This window comes from Marasmius oreades, chromosome 5 (genome assembly GCF_018924745.1).
Source record: "Marasmius oreades isolate 03SP1 chromosome 5, whole genome shotgun sequence".
Classification (NCBI taxonomy): domain Eukaryota; kingdom Fungi; phylum Basidiomycota; class Agaricomycetes; order Agaricales; family Marasmiaceae; genus Marasmius; species Marasmius oreades.
Window position 1 is genome coordinate 3,250,134 of NC_057327.1, and position 14,598 is coordinate 3,264,731.

Here is a 14,598-nt window from a genome sequence, read left to right on the forward strand (position 1 = left end):
CTTGATTTCTTTACTCCTTCCTTGGTACCAACACCGTCAGATCGCATTCCTCGAGGGATCACTCACATCCTACGCAATACCTCCTAAACTATCGGGAATATGATATAGCCTTCTGCCGTTGTTTTGGCGTATTATTCATTTCAAGTGTGATTAAAAGCTTCTCTCAGAATGGGACTTCAGACATGCCGACCCCAAGTTCCCAAGCTGCTACAGTCAACGGACACCACGAAGGGAGGCCTATTCGAATCGGCAACTCGTACGACCCTCGTTTATGTTAGAAACTCGCCTATTCTAATTCTATTCTTGTAGGTCTGGATATGCCGGGGATGGTCTTTCTCAAATGTATCGACTTGTCACCGACGGTCCTGTCGATGCCATTTTCGCAGATTACCTTGCAGAGTTGAATATTCCGTGGAGGGCATTGGAAGTATGGATACCCCTTCCGCAGCTTAAGTTCTTATTATCCGGACTTATTGACATCCTCCACACGTAGATGATCGACAATCCAGAGCTTGGGTATGAGAAACCGGCTTTGATTCAGTTGGGGTGGATGACAGCGGCTGAGGAGATCGTGAAGAGAGGAATTAAAGTGAGTTCGGAGACTTTTTCTTTGGTGTCATGCCAATCGAACATTATTCAGGTTGTTCACGACGGTGGTGCACTGAATCCCTACGGTCTGTACAAAGCGACAAAAGAACTACTTGCAAAGAAAGGACTGAGAGATGTCAGAGTAGCGTGGGTCGAAGGAGACAATGTGAAAGAAATTGTAAAGGCTTCCCTATCTGCAAATGGAGAATCGCTCCCCCATCTCGACATTCGAGGACTTGACGTTAAATCAGCTGTGAAGGATGTCTTGACGGCGAATGCGTATAGTGAGTGAAGGAATTGATTTCAACATGTAAGGTCCTTGACATCCCTTTTCAAGTTGGTATGCGAGGGATCGTGGCTGCCCTGAACGAAGGCGCACAAATTATCATCTGTGGTCGATGCTGCGACGCTTCACCTGTAATGGGATTATCAGCCTGGTGAGCCCCTCCCTTCTTGCGGTTCCGCTTTCCGTCGATCTTATTCTACCTTCCCAGGTGGCACGGATGGGCAGAAACCGACTACGACAGACTAGCTGGCGCTCTAGTTGCAGGACACATTACTGAATGTGGTCCATACGTGACAGGAGGGAATTTCTGTGGCTTCAGAGCGGTACCTGGCCTAGGCAAGATAGCCGGATACCCCATCGCCGAAGTTGCTTCGGACGGAACGGCAATCGTCACAAAACACGAAGGGACTTACGGGGCCGTTCCAGTTGATACCGTCACCGCTCAGCTCGTGTACGAGATCCAAGGTCCCAAGTATCTCAACCCCGACGTAGTTGCTCTGTTGGAGGACATCAAAATCGAGCAAGTCGGAAAAGACCGTGTAAAGGTTCATGGAGTGAAGGGTACACCACCACCTCCCACCACCAAGCTGGCGGTGTGTTCATTAGGTGGCTATCAATCCGAAAATGATTACTACGCCGTCGGGCTTGATATTCAGGAGAAAATAGAGTTGCAGAGAGCGCAGATTCTTGGACAGATTGACCGGTCGAAATACAGTACAATATCAATCGAGCCTCATGGCGTTGGAAAGGAGGATCCAGAGACCCAGAATGAGGCTACAGTCACTATCCGTCATTTCGTACAAGCACCAACGAAAGAAGCAATTGTTGATTTTTGGACAACTATTTCTTCAATCGTTATGGGCGGCTATGCCGGAATACATGGGTATGTTCCACGTAATTTTCTTTTCATCCTCTTCGTAGAGTTACAACTAATCTTCCTCATCGCAGTAATTTAGATAGACGAACAACAATTCCCAAACCTTACATCGAGTTCTTCCCGGCTCTGATTCCGCAGAACAAAATCCAGCTAAAAGTGCACATTGGCGATCACATCATTCAAGTCAGCCCCATCTCCTTTACGGAGCCATTCATGGGTCAGGACTCGTATTCTCCAAAAGTTGTCACTGATCTGGACTCTTTTGGACCTACGAGGAAAGCACCTCTAGGTCTGTTCAGATGAAAAAAGCCTCTGACGAATGTTGGGACACTAATGGTATATTTTAGGCAAAGTGGTTTGTGCACGTTCAGGAGATAAAGCAGGAAATGCCAACGCCGGTCTTTGGGTGCGAAATGACGATGAATGGCCTTGGCTCCAGTCTTTCTTGACAATTGAGAGATTCAAGAAATTGCTCGGGAAAGATTACAAGCCCGAATATAGAGTCGAGAGATTCGAGATGCCCAACATTCGAGCAGTCCATTTTGTGATATATGGGATTTTACAACGTGGGGTTGCATCCAGCTCGATGATTGACCAGCTCGCGAAGAGTTTTGGGGAATTCATACGCGCGAGGCATGTAGAGATACCTATAAAGTTCTTGGAGAGGCCGGCTGTTGGTGATTATCTGCATTAGATAGGGTGGATCGGACGACGAAGGAGGGTTCCTTGTACGCTTTGAAAGCATGTATTCATAATTCCATATCACGGAGCTAACAACGAAGAGAACTTTGAACCAATTTCAGATAGTGCGCGATTTGTGTATTTTGACGTCTTCACGAGGCCTAATGCGCGCGTCAACGCCAGGATAATGAGGTGAACAAGCGGAACTCACCGATCCTGAGCATCTACAGCGACCGCACCCAACCTCTGCACTACGCGCATTCCAGCACTCACTCGTCCAAAGATCGTATGTTTGTTATCCAAGTATGGCGTTGGCGCAAGCGTGATAAAGAACTGAGAGCCTGGGGGGTTACCGGTGAGTGGCAGATATTGAATTTAGGTTTTGAATATAGAACACACCATTGGTGTTTGGACCTGAATTTGCCATGGCCAGAATCCCTGCACCAGTGAATCTGAGTTCTGGATGTATCTCATCTTCGCTGCAATAAAATGAAAATGAGCGAATCAGCTAGGACTTGAGGATGTTAGAGCAATGAAGTGAACATACAACCTCTGCCCATAGATACTCGTCCCGCCTCTCCCAGTTCCTGTCGGATCACCACCTTGTATCATGAAATCCTTTGCATGCGCATCGTAAGAAATTCATTCGATAAAAGAAGAAAACTCCGTCGACCCAACTGGGATGATACGGTGGAAAACGACGCCGCTGTAGTAGCCACGCTTGGAGAGTTCTGCGAAGTTTTTACATGTCTTTAGAGTCAGTGAGAGGATTAGGCCGGGTTCGCGGGGGAAGGAATGCACTTGCCTTGGGTGCATGCTCCCAATACAGCTCGAATTGAATGTCCCCTAAACTAGTTTCGAATACGACAGAATCTCCCATTAAGAAGTGAAAATGTTGAAACGATGTAACACAGCCACCTCTATTCCATCTTTTCTACTCTAGTACATTACAACTTGAATTACACAAGGTGGTGCTGCTTGCGACAGATACAATCGCGGTCGACATGCTTTTGAGACAACTAACGTAAGTGAAAGTAAATCAATGCTCTAGCAATCTCAACACTCAAGAGCACTGTCAGACCTTCAGAAAACTTCACTTGGTATGAGCGATCACCGCAAGGTGCTTGAAATTGATCCAAAGCCTTCACGAGTGTGAGACTGTGAGAGCCGCTGCCTGCCAGACTGAAGCGGCTGCTATTTCTGAGGTTCTGAGAATCTCGAGAGATATATTTATCCTGGAATTCGGTAGTCATGGATTCGTCACTTTGCGGCAACGGTGTGTTTGCTGGAATTGAATGACAGCAGAGCTTGAGAAAGGCGGCAGTTTGGATCAGTGACACGCGTTTGAGCAGCATGGATCTCTGCAGCAGTGTGCCTATTATTCGTTCTCGCTGGATAGGCTTGACCCATGAGAAGCATCCAGACGTGCTGAGAGCCCTGAATCCAGCTTCGGTTCCGCGACCCCATGTCAAGATACGAATTAGAAGGCGACTGAGCACTGCGGGAACGCCGGGGAGAACTTGAAGCGTACCTTCTGAGCCTCGTAGCTACTCCATCTCAAAGGTGTCCAACAACACGCCGGATGAAGCTTGAAGACCACTGCATTAATTCCGAAGCTGTTTGATACCCTCTTCAAGTTCGGCTCAGACTACTTTAGTCATGAGCCTGATGTCCTCTATCAACCATGCGAGGGAGCGGTTGAGATTTGCGTAATCTTGGCTGGATGCGTAATGGTTCCCGCACGCCCTCCATCTTGTATCTTAATTTCGGAGATGACATCCGTAATAGTGGAACATGTCATGGTGATTGACTGTACGATTTGAAATATAGAGGGGATTAGAATGGCATCAGCGAGGATGGAACACAAACAAGAAAATATAAATTTCTTACGGCTTCAAATAAAACAATGTAGCGGGAACCACTGACAGGAGGAGCTCGCGTGGGAATATTATTCGAGGCTTCCTGATATTGGCGACACAGTAATCATCCGGCTTGTTGCTCTGCTAACACCTAACGCCGTGTGAGTATCCGTTTTACGCCTTTTATACACCCTACAGTTCCTTTGTTCCCGTCGTTCCTTCTCTGGGATGGTCTTGCGTTCATGGCCAGTGCGCAACTGTTCATCTTCTCCTACCAAGACCGCCATCCTTCTCCTTCGTCTTCATACAAAGATTATGATCCGATTCAGGACCTCGCTGATATTGACTTTCTTCCTCAGGAGCCGACCCTTCTGATGTCCTCTCAAGACTCACGATCGCCCCACGGTCCAATTGACCCCTCATTGGCTCTTTATCCGCCGTATTACTCTTCATCCTACCAACAACAACAATCACACCAATCACCCCGTTTATCTTTGCCTAATTACTCGTCGCCATCATCCGGAGGGTCTGATACAATTGGAACACCTCCAACAGAACCATCTGGATCATCGGCTAAAAAGAACGGAAAACGACCTGCCTCGTCTGGCGGCGCAGAATCACGAAAGAAGCAGAAGAGAGATGGACCTGTTGAGAGCCCTCAGAGCCCTGCGACTGAAAAGGAAGAGAAGCCGAAGCCAACGAGAGGCTCAAGGTATGTTTTTTAATTCCCATTTCGCGTCTTTGTGAGACTTTATCGTCGTCCAGAGCGTGCACGGTCTGTCGTCGTCTCAAAATGAAATGCATCGGGGCTGAAGAAGGACCACCTTGTAAACGCTGTCAAACGGGTGGTCACGAGTGCATCTTTGAAGAGTCCAACCGTGGTAAACGATCATCCAAGTACCTTTCCATGCATTCTTTTCATTTCTATCGTCTCACATCAACGTCTCTATTAGAAAACATGAAATCCTTACACGCTCACTTCGAAAGATGGAGAGGACCCTTGATACCGTTCTTCGCTCCATCGGAAATCCGAGTATCGCCTCGGGTATGATTTCGCGTTCTCCCTCGCCTCCAAATAACCAGGCGACCAACACCAATGCGCTGCTTGGCCGCACACCTTCACCACCAGTATCCCATGCGCAATCTGCCAATCTTCCCAGTTCCCACAAATCTGCTCATCATGTTGGCACCTCCCCAAAGCTTCATTCTCTTCCCGACAATGCTTTAAACCCATTAGGTCTTTTAGCTGAAGCTAGCTTAGCAAATAGACGAGCGCAACAAGGCGTTAACTCGCTCGGATTTACCGCACGATCCGAACAAGTCCAAAACCTTGGTGTCGCCAGTAGTAATTATTTTAAACCCGGTAAGTCGACCTTTCGTGTCATCATGACTGGCTCTCATTGAAATTAAGGACCTATGACGATATTGCCTTTGAGACGGCTTTATATCGAGAGACAAATACAACCAGAGATGCTCAATTTCGTTTCTACAAGTGAGGTTGTGGATATGTTTAACATGTCAGTCATTCTATACTCCCAATATGAATTGACAGTAATTGATCGTCCATCAGATATTACGACCACATGAATGTAAAGTTCTCTGTTCCATCCTTACCGAACCCTCCCCTCAACGCCTTTCTCTAGATGCATGTGAATATCCTCGATAGGGCCTTCCATACACCATCGTTAATATGTTCCAGAAGTCCGTTCTTGTTGACAACTAGTTGAGACAGTTTCTTTTCGTGGTGCGGACCAGACCTGCTAACCTCCCCTTCAGTTTGCGCGATATCCTCCAAGTTTTACACTGCTAGGCCAGACCTCCATCCCCGACTTACGGAACTCGCTAAAAAGCTGGCATTCAGCGTTCCGAGCCAAGGTTACAAGTCGGTCGAAATCGTACAAGCGTACTTACTGTTAACGCTCTGGGGTTGCGGAGCCGTTGAACGATATGAACAAGACAAAACATGGATGTTATTAGGCATGGCCATTAGGTGGGTTCCAGTATCGATATCGGAATCGTAGTCGGGGTTTCTCAAGTTATATACCTTTAGGATGGCCACTGATCTTAATCTACATCGCAAAACCGCTGTCAGGAGCACTGATACAGAGGAAGGCCGTGTTAGAGACATGGAGGTGCATAACAGAGAGAGGACCTGGATGATGTGCTTCTGCCTCGACCGAAGCGGTAGTGCCTTGATGGGTAAGCCGTATACAATCAAGGAAGAGTGAGTCTGAGTTTCTTTCTCTTGATTGCTCATCCATCACTGCACCCGTTCATCATTTCATCTGTTCCATGTCTGGTGGTGTCTAAGGCTAAATGCTATCTATTCTTGTCTACAGTCATATTATCCGAAACGCCGATACGTGGTACAAACTCCCCACTGCTATACCCTCTGACCGTTCGATAGTAGCCTATCTGGTGAGCTTTATGATCTTAGGTTAAGGATTACCTCTCACGCTGTTCGTATTTATAGGATCTCCAACGCATCCTTTCGCGAAGTCTGGAATTCTTACATTCGGGCACAGACTCGCCCAACGGGTTACAAGCATCATGCGATTATATGCTCGTGATCAAAACTTTCGAATCGCAAATCATGGCTTCGAGGGAGCGTTGGGCAACTGGACAGGATTATATCCAAACTAGTCTCAGTGAGTTTGAGAAATTCAGAACTAAAACACAAGAACCTGTGAACTAATCATAAATGCCGTCGACCACAGAGGAAACTCCTTCCATGAACGAATACAAAGTCTTCATTGGGCAGTTCTATTATAACTACGTCCTACTCGTGCTCAACTCGTATGGGTTGCAAAACGCGTTGGAGAGATCTCCACTTGATATCGGACATTTCTTTGCTCGGTGTCACGGGTGTGCTATGACCTGCTCGTTGCTGGTGAGAGATCACCTTGGCCCGAGTGGGTTCATGAAGTATTCCCCCGATTCGCACTTTGTACAAACTTCATACGCCGTATTGACGTTGTTAAAGGTTAGCTTTTTACTCTCCCCCTGAAACGCAACTTCAATTGATACCCTTGTATGACAGTTATTACGACCAGAGTTTTCGGCTTACATCGAGGACGAAGCGAGGATTCTTGGGATAGTGAATGACGTGGCTGATGTTCTTGAGAACATCTCAGTCAACACAACCCATACGCCTGCGTTATACGGCACGTTTTTGAAGGTACTTATCTCGGCTAAACGAGACAACAACAACACCAACAATAACGCTGGGCCCGGTCTCGTCAACTTGGAAATTAGCAACATGCGAATGTCCTCTTCCGGTACACCGAATAATCTGGAACCAGAGCTATCGTCGTCGTCGTCTGCGTTGGGGTTCCACCCGCAATTATCAACGCAAGCCCAATCTCAATCTCAGCAGCAGCAGACACCGTTTGACGACCCGTCGTTCATGTTGAACGAGTTTAGAATGGACAGTGAGATGGGACCTGTATTGGATATGTCGACGTTCCCGCCTACTTTGGCTTCTCCTGGACTGAATAACACGAGTGAGGATCAACAGCCTGGCGCAGGTATGACGATGGATAGTATTTTGAGTAGTGGGTTTTGGGATAGTGTGCTCGTGCCAGGTAAACTCCCCCTTTTTAAAAAAGAAAATTTTCTACAAAGTTATTAACTTTAACCTCTCTAGGCTACGGATCCTTAGACGGTCTCACAGGAGGATTCGTATTTGGTGCTGGTGGAAGTGGGTTGATTACGCCAAGGATGGGATCCACACCTACTCATTCGGGCCAGAATACACCCAAGAAACCTGGGATTGGTGGTGTATCGTCTAAGGTTGAGCATCTGAATTTAGCGGCTGCGCTGCAACAAGAGGCTGGGACGTCGTAAAAGCCCTTCCTTTGGGTCAATGTATGATATGATTCTGGATTGACCTTGTTTTTGTTTAGTCTGCTTTTCGCTCTCGCTCTCGCTCTCTATCGCGTTTGTCACTCATTGTGGTTGAGATCTCGTTGAATAATGTTTTTACGTATATTTCAGGTTATCTTATCTGACTGGCTGTACCGTTTCCTATGGTTTCCTTTTTCCCCCGTTTTTTTTTGGCTTACTTTACTCGTTTCATGCATACTCTACTCTGTATCTAGTATGTATATTCTCAGTTATTACGGCTTTTCCTTCCTAATGTGTACGAAGAAGTCAAAAGGAATAAAAGTATCTATTCGAGGTGTACGAGGGGTGTGTACGTGGAAACTTTGAGTCGTGCCTATCGTACGCGTGGTGTGGAATGCTTTCAATCCCGTAAAGTGTTAATATCGTCCTCGCTCGTCCTGAGATACTCCTCGTGATAAGCAGCTAAGTATCGATGAGTAAAACATAGACACCTTGACGAAGCTCTCACTAACCTGGTATACCCGCCTGTGCTCGATACCTCGCGATGACTATCCTATTATGTTCAATCGCGGCTAGCTGAGCGTGTTTTATCGTTCCTGCAAGAAAATTCGGAAGTTCTTTTTGCGATACTTTCGGAAAAGTGTAAAACCGACTCACCACTGACATGAATCACGTTCGGTAAGACTTTGACTCCTTCAATTGACTTGAGCAAGGTAACTGCTCCCCATGCGATCTTGTGGTGATCCCGAGCGACGCGTACGATGCAGATGTGGGTTGTGGGGGAGAAGTATTTGACTAGAAAATATGAGTTCAGTTTTTTTTTTCTTCTCGATTGATGAACGAACGATACCATTTAGAGATAACGCTACACTTCCCCAACCAATATCTCCAAAGTTCGAAATGGCACTCTGTTTAATAGCTCCCCAAATGTGTTTTCCCTCGATGCGAGTTTGGTTTTGGGATGATGATGAAGAGGCCTTGGTAAGGTCTACTTCGAGACTGTTTTGGCCATGAACGGGAAGGAATTCGATTAAAAGCCAGCGATTCTTTGATCTGGATAGGTTAATAACAACGCAGGAATGGGCTGGAGAAAGAAATTTACCTTGAAACGGACCATCCCTCGTTGATCGCGGGAAGCAAGCTCGAAATATATAGTCAGCAGCTGATGGTCGCGAACATGCACCACGCTGTGTTCCGGTAAATTTCGCTTTCGATGACTTTGACGCTTCAGTTTTCCACTTCTTTCCTACTTCTACTCCATGAAACAATCTCCGGAAATCTATGATGACGCTTTGGCATATACAAATTGAAGCACAAGTCGTTCATGCAGCCTTGGGGATACAGTCTGCATGTGGGTGTAAGGTGTGCTGCCAGCGGTCAAATTCAAATTTAAAACTCGGCCATGTCGGTGGACGCAAACCAGGGTAGTATAAAGGGGAAAGGGGGAAGGGACAAAGTACATAGTGATTCTCTCGCTTTTTCCCTCTTGAAATCCCCTCTTTCAATCTCAACCTCCGTTCTCTCCAGATCCACATTCGTTTCTATAAAAAATGCATTCCATAACTACTATGTTGATTGTCTCCGCTGGTATTCAAGGTACGAAAATGCCCCTGTTTAGATCGCCGAAGGCTAATATAAAATTGTAGTGGCTGTCGGTCAAACCTCATTGTGGATTCCAGGATTCGACGAACAAGCCTTGAGCGCAGACGTGGTTGGCGTTGATACAGCCCAGGGAAGGACCACATACCAAATTCAGAGAGGTGCCTCAACTGCACCTACAGATGATGAATCAGGATTCACAGGAACTTGTGCGTGGTTTACCCCTCGTCTTTCTGTACCTCCTTTACCGAATCATTGAACCGGGTTCATTCACAGTCACACTCGTCGAAGGCGCAGACTACGCATCATACAGCTACGTCCAAGACGGTGTTTCCTTGGTGGTCGCATGCTCCATCTCAGGTAGTCTCGGTCTCTGCAGCGGATCGGACGGAAGCACTACCGTCACTGAGACGGAAACCGTCCAACCATTCCTTGTTCAAGGTGGTAAAACTTTGGCGAATACGGCCCCAACTGGGACACCTGCTACGAATACAGGAGGAGGCACCCCATCTGGGACCACTGGAACCACTCGTACCACTTCAAACGCTCCGCCCAGCCAAACAAAAAATCCGAATGCTGCATTGTCGAGCAAACAGTGGACTTCTGCTGGAATGATTCTCGGATTTATGGGGATGGTTTTCTCATTCTTGTGATTGCACCGAGTTGGGCTGTCATATAATCATCTCTCTTTTGGGTTTGTTTCGTGGGGTTGTATGTACAGGTTGATATCAATGAATTGCTATTTGTTTCGACCGCTACCATCGCATGTCGGGTTTTGAGTCTTTGAACCATCCAATAATCCTGACATAAAAGAGCGTAGCAGTCTCGGCTCAAAACAGTCCAACTTCAGCAGATTTGTGTTCGTCTAGTTATCCACGTTGTCGGGCACTCTACGAATCAGTGTGTTCGTCCTGCGACCGTCCATTAAATTTGCCGGACCGGACGATCTGGACTGTGCTGCTAATCCGTTTTCTGGGGTATAATGATGCGGAGTTTTGTTCGTCGATCCGTCGAACATGCGACATTGGGCGCATCTTTTTCTATTTGCGCCACACAACTGTTGCCTATCACGAGTATCGCTTGGACTCATGAGCATTATATTATGGTCGTAGACGCTTGAGTATCGATTCTTGCAAGCTGTGGTATGCCGTTTTATGAGGCTCTATCTCGCACTCACCAACCTGCTGCAGGTACCCATATCAACCTGTCCACGCGTTGTCTACCCACGTACTGCTAGTTCAAGTTGTTGCTAGCCTGATCATAAATGGTATTTTCTGCTCTAATAGCATTCAATCAAGCTTTCACCACGCCGTTACCACGCGTCGTACAGGGCACTGGGGTATAACGTATATATACCTATAATAGTCTACTGCCTGCTCAAAAACGTCAGTGAACCTGAATAAGATGCACAATATTATGTATACACCCTTGCAGTGATCCGTTCTATACGTGGAAGTGCCAACCATCAAGCCGTTCTTTTCACCTGCAGTCGGCTTCAATGGTGGAAGACTGAATGCTTTGTTGCAAGGAATCGATTTGCATTGAATAATGTATCGTTCCAAGTACGAACAGGCACCGACGAGAGACTTGCCACCTGCCAGTCGTATGATTCTTGATTCTGACTAAGGAGGTTGAGAGGAAATTAAACCCGAATGAGGAGTATGGTTCTTCTTGACTCGGATATCGTCGCCGAGCCAAAAGCAGATGGATATGAAGCTTAAGGCCTAAGGTCCCGTGTGGCAGACTGGAGCTTTGAAGGTTGTACGTGGGTCGAATGCCGTGGAGTGAGAGTCCCAAATTTGACAGTGGTTTCCGTTCAATGTGAGGAGTCCATCCAATGCCAAAAGTGCTCAACGGTCAACTAGAAGAGAAGGGCTGTCACTGTATGAGTATTGATACCAGGCGGGTGGGAACTTTTCTGCGTTTCCGGGTCTTTCACCAACCATCATGTTGTTGGAAGTCACGCCTTCGAATTCCCAAACTCAACTTACTTTGGGAAATTGTACTCTCGTGTCCCTGTTCTGACGAACTGCAACGCCAGCCTAGCGGATTATTGGATTGCGTTGATGGACAATGGACAATGAACATGAACCTGAACATGTGGCAATTGGCGGGTGCCAGTTCCCAAAATGATAAATCTGCCTCGAGGTAAACACGTTCTGATTGTGAGATAACTTAACAGATTCATATAATAGGCGGTCCGGTATATTCATTCCCAGAATGGGACCTTGCACTTGGCCGTGGAGATTCGTTCCGATATGGTTGGAAAGGGTGACTTACGATGTAATCTCAGGACTTCTCCGTCCGAATGGTATAAAGGCCTTTGTTATCCCGCAAGGACTCGTTCTTTTTCCGCCATTTCCGTTTTCCTCCTTATTCCTTACCTACCCTTGTCCTTTGTGTGCTCTCCGTTGGGATAAGCGATCCCCCACTCATGACAGAGTCGGTTATCAACTCTCAAGACATCCGACAGTACTGGAGTACGCAGGACAGGGTCAATCACTGGGTCGAAGAGCATCATGGATTAATCTTCAATTCCCCAAACATCCCTCCCTCTGAATTGGATGGTGAGGATGGTGCCCTCTCTTGTGGTGTTTCCGAAGTAGAGAGCTCTCATTCGCTTCCTCCGAAGCTGATGCTACGTTACCCCGACGGTAAAGAAATCCCAATTCCTCATCCTTCGAGTCCAAAGGACGGAGGCTCTCGAAACCCAAGTCTAGGAAAGGATTCGAGCCCAGGACTACATTCTTCGCATCGTTCTAGGTCGGGCTCAGCTCCTTCAGGACATTCCCTAAATCATCCCACATCGCCACATTCCGATCACCATGTGAGGGAACGGGAACGATTGAGATCGCGTTCTCCTGAAGAAATCCGAATTCTTCCCTCTGACCATGCCCCAGAAACCATGATACACGACGGTTCCCGCAATGGCAGTCATGCGTCTCATCATTCCAATCGCACCCGTTCACGTTCGTTACCCCGAGACGCCTCTCTTCAGGAGGAAATCCATATCGACGAGCCTCTGCCCTCACCCCCACATTCTCATTCTTCACGCATTCACGGCGCAGCATACCCCAGTCCTCTAGGACCTCCCATAAAAGTACTAAGGACACCGCCACCCGATCCCAAACTCAATTTCGCGCGTTCGCAACCTACTGCATGGCATCCATATACCAACGGCTCGAGGATGGCACCGTTGTCCATGAACCCTCACCGCCATGTTCACCATCCGAAACACATGCCGCCCGCAATTATCTATGCCCCGTCAAACAATTCCCGCAATCATTATAACCCACCCGCAATATATTCCTACCCTCCGAATTTCGGACCTGATGGGGTCATGTATAGTCACTCTATTCCACCTGCGCGGATGTATCATCATGCGGGAGGGACATATCCTTCGGCAGCAAGGGGAGTACCGTCTTCTGCGGGGCATCATCCACCTCCACAACCTTACCCATCCCATCCCTCAAAAGATCGCACGGAGGAGCGGCATCGTGGGTCAGTTGATGAGAAGCAGCATGCCCAGGTCTCGCGAGGAACGAACGGGAGTAGCAAGAGTAAAAAGTCAAGTAAAAGCAGGAAATCCGGTCACGATCGGTCGAAATCCCTACCACTACAGGAAACATTCAAAACGCCGGCCGAAACGCCAGCGCGCCCGCCGTCACCGTCTGGCAGTGACGCCTCAGGAAGTACGTATTATGTCCTTCCAACTAGGAAGCAGAAAGTCCATGTTTTGGTATGTCGTGCAAGTCTCATCCCCCCTTTGTCACTTGACTGATAACGTCCTCGCTTTTATTTTTTGACTTGCCAGCGCCCAAACCAAGCAGCTGGCTCAATACATACTGCCACATCTTCTACCAAGTCACCAACAACTCCCGTTTCACCGACAGGCAGTCTCAAAAAACCTCTTTTTGCTCGTTTACGAGGATTAGCTGAACGACTCTCCTCTGGGGGATCAGACAAAAGTCTTCGTAGGCGACACTCGACAGGGAATTCTAGTTCGAGCCAAGAGAAGCCAGCTCCTGGACGGTCATGATCTTACAGGGTTGGGAAGGCCGGTATCTTTATGGGGTGTCTGTAATCTGTAATGTGCCTGGACGTGAGGCAAGCTCGTTATAGTTTGCTCCAGGCGGAGCGAAAACCTTACTATGTCTGGCATAGGAGCCGGACGCTCGTTTTTTCCGGTTCGTAACCCTATCCACACCTATCCACTGCTTTTCGCTTTTTATTACCTTTCTTTCGACTGCACAAGGGACACTTTTCTACAGTATCCATTGGCGATCTCGTCAATTTTCTACCGCTTCAATCTGACCCTCACGTTCATTTCGCGAAATGAAATCATTAGCACTCGTTGTTTCTTCCGGTTTCTGTTCTTTTTCTGATGATCTCCCTGGTTCTCACCAATAGCTGTATCATACGTGTCCTTCCATCGTACCCTCTTTCCCCAGCTGAGGAACCTCTTTGTTTGATCACTTATCTCCGTACCTGGTCCCTTTTCATTACCATCCGAGTTTTCCCTTCTATTCACGGCTTTTAGTAGGTATATGGTCTTGTCTTCCCCCAGCGTTCTCGTTCCGTTTCCCCAATGTTGTTGTACCGTAATGTACAATGCTTCTTCACTCTTCTTCACTCAATGTACACTACTACATTACTACATCTCTCTGTCATCATATAGTCAGCTAGAAAATTTAGATGCGGTGATTAGAGATACGTTATCCATAGATTCCGATGTTCCGATTGATACCTGGGGAATCGGCCATGGTGGATGGGATCCAGACCGCTGGCTGTAGAGGGCAGCTGATCTGAATGACAACAATGAGGCTGCGGAATGGTGTAACTTGGCGTAACCTTGTGAACAA

The 14,598-nt window shown here is 47.3% G+C and overlaps 7 protein-coding genes across 7 annotated transcripts; 4 read left to right on the top strand and 3 right to left on the bottom strand.

Annotated features, from left to right (window-relative positions):
- Positions 1–182: 182 nt before the first annotated feature.
- Positions 183–2,445, top strand: E1B28_009214 (uncharacterized protein; the record flags this gene model as incomplete). The annotated part of the gene is made up of 8 exons (XM_043154091.1): positions 183–256; positions 310–427; positions 494–589; positions 641–872; positions 926–1,025; positions 1,083–1,757; positions 1,823–2,040; positions 2,099–2,445. The coding sequence occupies 8 exons, from the start codon at positions 183–185 to the stop codon at positions 2,443–2,445; spliced, it is 1,860 nt and encodes a 619-aa protein (XP_043009379.1).
- Positions 2,446–2,550: 105 nt separating this feature from the next.
- Positions 2,551–3,312, bottom strand: CYP1 (heme binding; the record flags this gene model as incomplete). The annotated part of the gene is made up of 6 exons (XM_043154092.1): positions 2,551–2,593; positions 2,644–2,773; positions 2,832–2,911; positions 2,980–3,050; positions 3,111–3,182; positions 3,238–3,312. The coding sequence occupies 6 exons, from the start codon at positions 3,310–3,312 to the stop codon at positions 2,551–2,553; spliced, it is 471 nt and encodes a 156-aa protein (XP_043009380.1).
- Positions 3,313–3,371: 59 nt separating this feature from the next.
- E1B28_009216 (uncharacterized protein) lies at positions 3,372–3,787 on the bottom strand (the record flags this gene model as incomplete). The annotated part of the gene is made up of 2 exons (XM_043154093.1): positions 3,372–3,451; positions 3,514–3,787. The coding sequence occupies 2 exons, from the start codon at positions 3,785–3,787 to the stop codon at positions 3,372–3,374; spliced, it is 354 nt and encodes a 117-aa protein (XP_043009381.1).
- Positions 3,788–4,392: 605 nt separating this feature from the next.
- Positions 4,393–8,143, top strand: E1B28_009217 (uncharacterized protein). Its single transcript, XM_043154094.1, has 14 exons — positions 4,393–4,452; positions 4,651–5,003; positions 5,057–5,188; positions 5,245–5,654; positions 5,703–5,808; positions 5,862–5,880; positions 5,935–6,013; positions 6,068–6,281; positions 6,342–6,515; positions 6,631–6,709; positions 6,765–6,939; positions 7,009–7,274; positions 7,332–7,875; positions 7,938–8,143. The coding sequence occupies exons 2-14, from the start codon at positions 4,666–4,668 to the stop codon at positions 8,135–8,137; spliced, it is 2,736 nt and encodes a 911-aa protein (XP_043009382.1). The 5' UTR covers positions 4,393–4,452; positions 4,651–4,665; the 3' UTR covers positions 8,138–8,143.
- A 250-nt stretch (positions 8,144–8,393) lies between these two features.
- On the bottom strand, positions 8,394–9,364 carry E1B28_009218 (uncharacterized protein). Its single transcript, XM_043154095.1, has 5 exons — positions 9,240–9,364; positions 8,988–9,183; positions 8,795–8,932; positions 8,650–8,733; positions 8,394–8,599 (listed from the first exon to the last, which is right to left on the bottom strand). The coding sequence occupies exons 1-5, from the start codon at positions 9,252–9,254 to the stop codon at positions 8,538–8,540; spliced, it is 495 nt and encodes a 164-aa protein (XP_043009383.1). The 5' UTR covers positions 9,255–9,364; the 3' UTR covers positions 8,394–8,537.
- A 230-nt stretch (positions 9,365–9,594) lies between these two features.
- Positions 9,595–10,494, top strand: E1B28_009219 (uncharacterized protein). The gene is made up of 3 exons (XM_043154096.1): positions 9,595–9,733; positions 9,784–9,945; positions 10,013–10,494. The coding sequence occupies exons 1-3, from the start codon at positions 9,688–9,690 to the stop codon at positions 10,387–10,389; spliced, it is 585 nt and encodes a 194-aa protein (XP_043009384.1). The 5' UTR covers positions 9,595–9,687; the 3' UTR covers positions 10,390–10,494.
- A 1,168-nt stretch (positions 10,495–11,662) lies between these two features.
- On the top strand, positions 11,663–14,457 carry E1B28_009220 (uncharacterized protein). Its single transcript, XM_043154097.1, has 3 exons — positions 11,663–11,884; positions 11,956–13,475; positions 13,551–14,457. Exons 2-3 carry the CDS (start codon positions 12,171–12,173, stop codon positions 13,773–13,775), a joined length of 1,530 nt encoding a protein of 509 aa, XP_043009385.1. The 5' UTR covers positions 11,663–11,884; positions 11,956–12,170; the 3' UTR covers positions 13,776–14,457.
- The last annotated feature ends 141 nt before the right edge of the window (positions 14,458–14,598 follow it).

What these genes read in the sequence shown, in the direction of transcription:
- E1B28_009217 (XM_043154094.1), top strand. Translation starts at nt 4,666, where the DNA reads ATGTCCTCTCAAGACTCACGATCGCCCCACGGTCCAATTGACCCCTCA. An exon ending in TTATTAGGCATGGCCATTAG is followed by an intron (nt 6,282 to 6,341) that starts GTGGGTTCCAGT and finishes ATATACCTTTAG; the next exon opens with GATGGCCACTGATCTTAATC. An exon ending in GTTCGATAGTAGCCTATCTG is followed by an intron (nt 6,710 to 6,764) that starts GTGAGCTTTATG and finishes TCGTATTTATAG; the next exon opens with GATCTCCAACGCATCCTTTC.
- E1B28_009218 (XM_043154095.1), bottom strand. An exon ending in GAACGTGATTCATGTCAGTG is followed by an intron (nt 8,734 to 8,794) that starts GTGAGTCGGTTT and finishes ATTTTCTTGCAG; the next exon opens with GAACGATAAAACACGCTCAG. An exon ending in AGCACAGGCGGGTATACCAG is followed by an intron (nt 8,600 to 8,649) that starts GTTAGTGAGAGC and finishes ATCGATACTTAG; the next exon opens with CTGCTTATCACGAGGAGTAT.
- E1B28_009220 (XM_043154097.1), top strand. Translation starts at nt 12,171, where the DNA reads ATGACAGAGTCGGTTATCAACTCTCAAGACATCCGACAGTACTGGAGT. An exon ending in AGCAGAAAGTCCATGTTTTG is followed by an intron (nt 13,476 to 13,550) that starts GTATGTCGTGCA and finishes TTGACTTGCCAG; the next exon opens with CGCCCAAACCAAGCAGCTGG.
- E1B28_009219 (XM_043154096.1), top strand. Translation starts at nt 9,688, where the DNA reads ATGCATTCCATAACTACTATGTTGATTGTCTCCGCTGGTATTCAAG. An exon ending in TGTCTCCGCTGGTATTCAAG is followed by an intron (nt 9,734 to 9,783) that starts GTACGAAAATGC and finishes ATAAAATTGTAG; the next exon opens with TGGCTGTCGGTCAAACCTCA. An exon ending in ATCAGGATTCACAGGAACTT is followed by an intron (nt 9,946 to 10,012) that starts GTGCGTGGTTTA and finishes GTTCATTCACAG; the next exon opens with TCACACTCGTCGAAGGCGCA.